General features: G+C 31.8%; 1 protein-coding gene across 2 annotated transcripts in view; it reads left to right on the forward strand.

The window, feature by feature from the left end:
- LOC110026877 (L-arabinokinase-like) overlaps window positions 1-4,969 on the forward strand; it is a 72,926-nt gene extending 67,957 nt beyond the window's left edge. For both annotated transcript variants that reach the window (XM_020728070.1, XM_020728071.1), the window contains 3 exons: window positions 3,744-3,815; window positions 4,057-4,254; window positions 4,640-4,969. In XM_020728070.1, coding sequence (XP_020583729.1) covers window positions 3,744-3,815; window positions 4,057-4,254; window positions 4,640-4,771 — 402 coding nt within the window. In that variant the 3' untranslated portion in view covers window positions 4,772-4,969. The remainder of the gene's footprint in view (window positions 1-3,743; window positions 3,816-4,056; window positions 4,255-4,639) is intronic.
- The last annotated feature ends 3,468 nt before the right edge of the window (window positions 4,970-8,437 follow it).

Here is an 8,437-nt window from a genome sequence, read left to right on the forward strand (position 1 = left end):
ATATATATATATAATTATATGTGATTTACTCGCGCGCGGCGTTGTAACAAAACTGGTGTACTCCTCAGGCAAAATCGACGCTCCAGACGTGTCGGTGCAGTCCGTTTTGTCATCCGGGGTCGCTGGACGACGTCGTCGATAATCAGGTCAAAAACGCGTCAAAATTCAAATTTCACAAAATTTTAACCCACTATCATCGTTTCAAAAGGTTTATTCGAGCATTCGACAGGTAACAGTACAAGCGGTGCGGATTGTAGTGATCAGACGTGTCAACTCTCCGAATTGCGAAGTTTGTGCTCCTCATGTTGGTTTCACCCTTTTAAGTGCTAGAAGTAGATACCACACACGCGAAATTCCAAAGGGGTACAGAAGTAGGTTTAATTTCTAAAATGAGGCGGGTCCCATTTCTAAGGTTCTAGGATAGTCAAAGGGAGATTCCTGAGGTTAGATCCTAAACCCTAAGAGAAAGACTGGACCTCACTAAAAATGAGGTCAACAGTACGTCGGTGGCCATTTCTAGTACCATAAGGGGCGAACATCATATTCAACATGCACATGCAAGCTACTATAAGGGGGTGACTTTTGCATTCTTTTTTCAAAAATTAGGATAACATCTAGTTGAAATAGTCTATCAATTATTAATTCTAGAACGTTCACTCAAATCGATTTTTCCTCACGATGAAAAAGTAGAAAGAATATGATATATATTAGACTTTTTTTAATGAGGTAAATCATAGTAGTACAATCATTAATACTACAACAACAACAACAAGCCTTTATCCCACTAAGTGAATATGAAAAAAAATTAATCTATTGGATTAATAAAATATAGATTTGATGATTTAGAATCATTTAAAATCAAGAATACTCTAGGTTGGTTTACATGTTCACATGTTTCAAAATGAATAGTTTTTTCATTGATACTTTTAAATAACAAAAGAAACTTTGTTTTTATAAATATGAAAGAGGGGTGTCCTAAACAAAGAAGATGATTCATATCTTAATTTTGTTAAGCTGATAGAAATGAAAGAAATTACATGAACGGATGCTACTACGAAGTTTCTTTTCAAGCATTTAGAATCTATTTTTCTCTCTAGCTTTCTCAATTATCTTTCTCGTAGCTTGGTCCTGAATAATGCAATAGTTTGCTGAGAATATTGCATGAAAATTTTGTTCTTCAGAAGGTTATGGATGGACAATAATTTTGCAGTGACGTCGGGAACATGCAGTACAATTTAAAAGTTAAAGGAAAAATGGTTGTAATTTAGAAAACAAAAATCTTATTATACAACTTTGACCCTTTTGTAATTGTAGTTCAAACATTACATCATTCTACAAAAATTATTCTACATTACTAAAGTAACCCGGGGTTCTTTAGATATATATAAGTTCGTGTTTGATTCGATTTCGAACAGATCCTTGCTTGATACGAAATTATCCACATATTGAACGTAGCTTATTAACAATATAGAGACTTGATTACAGTGCATCCAAGCTCATAGATTCATAATAAGGTGCAAAATAAAGAATGTCATATCAAAATAATGGAAGTTATCATTTTGATTTATCAAGTATCACTTCCTTGGAATAACTTTATGAAATTTGATATTCTACACTCAAGCTTGAAAAGAAATAATATAGGAAAAAAAACAGCCAATCCTTCAATGGATCAAGGAAGATTTAAATAAAGCAGCTATAGTGTATCCAAAATAAAGTCAGGCTTGAAAAGAGATAATACAGAAAACCACCCAGAGAGAGCAAATTGTTATACTCACTCTTAGACTCTTAATATACTCTTTTAATAAAAATGGGAATAAAATTAAAAACCATAAAACTTAGTAATGCAACTAAAATAAAAAAAACCATAACATAAGTATGAAGCATCGATCAGAAGTCATATAATATGGAATGACAATTAGTTCCAAGTCCCAACAGCTTACACCTGCAGCCACAAGCCTCAAATTTTCATATAATATGGAATGACAATTAGTTCCAAGTCCCTTACACCTGCAGCCACAAGCCTCAAATTTTATTCCACGATCCAGATTGAACATAGCTGATTAACAATTGAAAGACTTATATTACAGTCAATCCAAGTTCATAGATTCATAAGCAAATACTAGAAGATCCATGTGAAATAGAAGACAAACAAACTTGAAAATTAAACACTTAAAACATTTAGAGGAAAAAATGTGAAGCATCAATCAAAAGTCAAATAATATGGAATGGCAAGTAGTTCCTAGTCCCAACACCATACACCTACAGCCACAAGCCATAAGATCTATTCCACAATCCAACAATATTTTTAATTATAATTTGATCATAAGCGGATAAGGCATAAAGTAGAAATAGAGTCGGTTTCATCAATTTTTTTTACTGTAGTGATTTGTTCTAAAATGTTTTCTCATTTAAGATGTGGTGTCAAACTTTTATTTCTCATAAGACTTCATACAATAATTACATTCAACTTTTGTGTAACTTTTTCTTTTTGTGACTGATATTTCACTAAAATGTAATCTTATTTTTTATCTTTTTTCTTACCCTTTTTTTTCCTCTTCAAATGTGGCAATCTTACTCAGCACTCTTATTTAGTCTTGTTGCTAGTTGCTACATCAGCAAGAGGTCGACGTGAAAAACTATTAGATTTTATTTGAGATTGAGTTGGCATTGCCTCTAAAAAAAATTACAACATTAAATTAATAGATATCAGCAATTAAGCTTTAAAAAAAAATTAATAAGAAAGTGTTTATAAATATCTAAAACTCACTAAATACTCTATATATCATAAAGAAATATCAGAATAGGCCAAAATTTCTAACCTGGGTGCATTTGTCGATTCACAGGAATCAAGTAGCAGAAACACTAGCAAATGTCATCCATTAGTTAAGGCTAAGAGCAAAAGCATAATTGGCCGCAAACAAAAAAGACCTGATTGCGCATTCAGATATATAGACATTCATCTAAATAAATTAAAACAGTCCAACACCAACAAACAATAGTGAATGAAATGTGGCGAAACCAACATACAAAAGCTTCATTATCTCCGAACAAACAAAATGGAGAACTGGTTGCACATTTGAATTATAGAAATGAAATAAATATAACTAGTTCTCAACAATTAAACATCAAGATTCTTTACCTAATCAAAGAATATAAGGGTACTCGTCCATTTAGAAAAAGATGAAACTATCAGGCAATTAGGCGAACCCATTTTTAATAAGCTGAAGAAAGGGCAAAGGGAGTAATGAAACCACACGCATAAACAAATATTTACAAATTGCAAGCAAAAAGAAAGCTAGGGCTCGTTTGATTCAAGCCCAAACTAGAATTAGGAATTGTCAAACTGCTGTAATCATCACTCTCCATGGTATCATTAGCTGTAATTCAAATCCCAGTGTAGGCTAAACCCCAGATTATAAATCCCAGTGTCATGCTTGATCAAGTACGATTTATTGGGAAGACAGCACAATTTAAAAATGTTTAGGTCTATGGCACTTCCTTTTCTATTTGAGCTACCGAAGTTCTAACATTTAAATAAAGCTGATTTAACTTGTGAGTCTATTAGACATGGGATTGCATTCTAGTCATCATTGGATTTTATCCAAGCAGAGTTGATGATTGTTTTGATTGATGCCCTCACTTTTTATAATTCTTTTTTTATATTTTCGATGATTCATTTTCCTATGGAATTTGCCTTTTATTTTATTTTATTTTATGTGCTGATTGGTTCTCGTATGCTGCAGGCTTTCAAAGCACTTCTAAGTGCAGCAACTGAAGACGAACAACTTTCTGCACTAGGAGAACTAATGTATCAGGTACATGTACTTTCGTAGTTCCTCATCATAGAGTACTTATTTGAACTCGATGCTTTGAAAAGATTGATTATTTCTATTGTTTATTTCCAATACCAAATGTAAGTTACCTTGCAATATGGCATTGTCCATGCGAAGCAAGCACTTTTTGATCATATAAATTGTGACTCGCTATAGAATCTCTAATGTTTCTTCAACAGTTTCTATAGACCATTGCATATGCTGAAGTGAAGTACTTCTGCAGTGTCATTATAGCTACAGTGACTGTGGACTCGGCTCTGATGGAACAGACAGGCTTGTTGAATTGGTGCAAGAAATACAACATCGCAGCTCCCCTACGCAGGCAAATTTATTTGGTGCGAAAATTACCGGAGGCGGCTCAGGCGGCACTGTCTGTGTGATTGGGAGGAACAACATTGAAAGCAACAAAGAAATTCTTGAGGTACTTATTTATAAAACCTCCGTGAACTTTGCAGGAATTCAGAAGCTTTTCTCTAATAGTAACCTATCAAACTTCCTTGCTTATCTATATAAATCTAGTAACTCTTTCATCCTCTTTTCTGGCGCTTCCCGTGTCCGTTTCTTACAACTTATTTCAAATTGATCCTACCTCAGATCAAATTTTCATAATCTAATAAATCTTATTCATCATATATTTCAGGCGGTTCTAGGTGCAGCTTTAGTAAAACCATGAATACTTATTCTACAATTGGAGTTTAAAGAGTTTTTATCTAAAGTGGCATTAGAAATTAGATTTTTATACAAGGAACTGAATGGATTTTTCTGCTGACAATGCATTACTAACGCTTACTAATGTGCTTTTTCAGATACAGCAGAGGTACAAAAATGCCACTGGTTATCTGCCAGTTGTTTTTGAGGGGTCATCACCTGGTGCAGGAAAGTTTGGCTACCTCAAAGTGCGCTGCCGTCCCTTGGCAAAAAGCAGTATGGATAAATAAGTACAAAAGCATCTTGAACCAATTTCAGATTGATTGCACATATTTTATCTGGCACTATAATTGTTACTAACACGAATGGGGTGAACAACTATTTATGATACTTGGTAATAATGTTTTTTAAATGCTTTTTAATACATGCATGTAAGATGATCTATGTTTTCTTGGGTCATCTATGATTTGACCTTTTTATAATAAAAATGGTGAATGTTGGAAAATTTTGGTTGGTGTAGGTTTAGCGTGGGATTTTGTGGTGCGGGCTTTTCAGAAATGATTGTAAGCCAACTCGACTCGTGAGTTGGCTTAGGCTTAGGTTGATAATTGGCTCGTGAACTGAGCTTGATGAGCTAACAAACCAATCTTAAGCCAATCCCTGCTTAGAAACACACACACACACACACACACACACATATATATATATATATATATATATATATATATATATAATATACTCAAAATATATAAAAAATAAAGTCATTATCTTTAAGTTATTAAAACTGCTTAAAAGATTAATATTTTATATTTTATATAAAATAATTTCTTGTTTTTTATATTCTAATTGCTCGTTCTGTATCCTATTTTATTATAGCATGTTTGAATTAATGTTATTTTCTCTCTATCATAATAAGGAAGTTATTTCTTGAATCAATTTGAACTCGTGGATCTAAATTTGAGCTCAAGCTTGAACATGTATTTAATCAAGCTCGAGCTCCAGTTGTGGGTTGCTCAAATTTGACTCAATTCGCCTATAACCCTATGTCATAGAGATGTGATACGAAAACAATGCAAGTTTTGAAGGAGATTAATGGTGGTGTAGGTTTGGTCAAGTACAATTGTTGTGGGTCTTTAGAGTGTTGTTGTGATGTTACTTTAAATTTTCTTGGGATTGTAAGGTTTCTATGAATGAATCGAACAAAGAACTATTTATAATTTTTGTGAAAGACACATTAGTCATTGCTTAAAATACTCAGTAAAAAGTAATTGATGATGCATATCGCATTATTCCATCGAAATGTGATTAGTTGATGCTACTTTTAGGCTAAGCCTTGTCAAATGATCACTGTATTAAACTTATAATGTCATCGATTTTTATGCCACCGACACGGTGATGATGATGATGATGATGGAAGGAAGTGTAAAGGTTAGATTATTGGGAGTAATTTAAAGAGTGAATATCAACTCGATATAGATTAAAGTGGCAACAATATACCTACACATCAAATCAAGTATTTTACCCTAAATGGTTTGTGAAAGGGTGGGGCTAATGGATGTTGCAGTAACTCCTGAAATAAATGTGTGTGTATGCGTATCATATATTATTGTTGTGTTGATTGATGGTAAATTGATTATTCATATAAATAGTGGGCATACATTTCATTTCAGTAAGGAAACAAAACAAGAAGATTGTTTATTCAATGCTTTTATGTTTTCTCGGAAAAAAAAAACAAACAAAACAAAACTAAACTAAACGAAGCAAAGCAAAAATATTAAGAGCTTATGGCTTGTTTGGGATCAATTTATTTTATTTATTTTTATTTTTACCTTTGTTTTTAAAATACAATTATTTATTATACTTTTTATTATTTTTTTATTTGTAAAAATAAATCAAATTATTTTTTAAAATGTAAACAAAGCGAAAGTTTAGTCTTTTTAAGGATTTTTAAAAATAGTTATCAACATCAAACATGTTAATCAAAGTATAGGTAAAATTAGGATTTTTAAAAATAGTTATCAACATCAAACATGTTTTATTCTAAATCAAAGTATAGGTAAAATAAAAAAAAATAATAAAAAAATAAAAACAAAAGTGATTCCAAATGATTCATAATTTTCTTCTGTTTACAATTTTCTTCCTCACAAAACTAAGGCTATTGAAAGCAAATACGCAAGGACAAGAGTTTAGAGTAGTGGTTTATGTCGATCTATTCTTCAACTGCTGAAACCTCAAGCACTACTTCCAAAATTTGCCTAAATACAACATTTTGTGACATACTCTTTGAAAGTTGTTCATTATTCTCACTTCCTTCTACCGTTTTCATTCTCCATCCACTGGTTCTCTTATTGAGAGCTTTGATCTGAAAACTTTTGGATATAATCATATTGCTACTTATTCAGTAGCTCTTAAGATAAGTGCATTGATTCTTAACTAAGCTTCACTAAACCCTCTTCTTTTTTCCACCTTAAGATAAAATCGGTTGTTGTGTAATTGTATCGGTACTTTAAAGCATGATATTGGAGGTTCATAAGAATGAAAATTTAACTCTATGATTTTACCACTCAAATAAGATATATAATTCAAAGTTTTTCCTCTTTGCCAACCTAAGAAGAAGTGGGCAATGTTCTCTCAAGGCTCATTTTCTTGCGTTAGAAATTGAGATTTATTTATCGTGTCAACTTCATCAAATAGAATTGTATAGGTGGTTCTTCCTAGTCTACTATTTTGATTATCCTTTTTCAAAATATCTCATAAAATATTAAAGAATTTACTGAGTTTTAATCCAACCTCAAGATAGACGATCTCATTTTTGCAAACTCATTTACTAATAATGAGGAAGATGATAAGTGGTTGCTCAAACTAAACCACTAGAACTAACTCATAGGTAAAAATAAGCAAACTTTATTATATCGACCAAAAATTATTTTCTATAGGATCAAGGACATCATCACATAAACAAAGAAAGGAAAGGTCCAATTAGGGATTACTAGTTAATGGTAAGAATCTTAGTTATTTTAGTTAGATTCTCTTAATTTCTTTTTTAGAAACTTTTATTATTATTATTTTCAGTTTCATCTCTACTGCACATAGCATTATATTCATACACCGAATTATGTTCACTAGACATTTTTATCAACAAATAATAGTAGGAATTCCTTCACTTTATATGGATTGGAAAATGAAAAGTTGTTTTAGATTTTCTTTAGAAGTAGATGCTATTACAAACTTTCAAGAAATGCCTCATAATGGAGAAAGGAAAAGGGAATATGTATTATCCTCATACAGATAAAACACATCCCTAGTTTTATTATGTGAACTTTTGGAATACATATTAAATATATATATTTCAGATATTATATTTTACAAATGAATCAAGCATTAAAACATGATTTAATTTTATTTTTATTTTCAAGCTCTTCGTGGGAGTATGCCCTTGGAGTTACTTATTTTTTTGGCATCACATCTTAAAATTTCCTAAATAAATGAGCTTCGCTTATAAAGGATATCTTCCTTAGGATATTAGGATCAGTATAATAGCCTAATTTATTTGTGTCTTACAATCCTACGACTATGAAGAAAGATGTTGAAGTTGAATATGAATTATCATAAAGGTGTCATCCTTATTGGTAACAGCACATCAGGGTAACCTAAGCTTCACAAACTCTAATGAGAAATAACTAGAGTTGGCTCATGATGCCTAGCAACTATCTAATGAGCATAAGGTGGTTTGCTTTATAATAAATAGGTGCTTCCTACGCATAACCCACCTAAAAAAGGTGCCTGCCTCACAAAAAATTTATACTTAAAAGAGATGTGGGTTATTTAGGATTATTGTCTCATATGTTAGGGATGATTATGTGATTGAGACTTATGACTTTAACCAAAAATGATGAGAACGTCTAACAACTTGTCTTGCATCTTATCTTAATCATTAATGCTAGCAGGCCAACTTT

Source organism: Phalaenopsis equestris, unplaced genomic scaffold (genome assembly GCF_001263595.1).
Source record: "Phalaenopsis equestris unplaced genomic scaffold, ASM126359v1 Scaffold000402, whole genome shotgun sequence".
Taxonomy (NCBI): domain Eukaryota; kingdom Viridiplantae; phylum Streptophyta; class Magnoliopsida; order Asparagales; family Orchidaceae; genus Phalaenopsis; species Phalaenopsis equestris.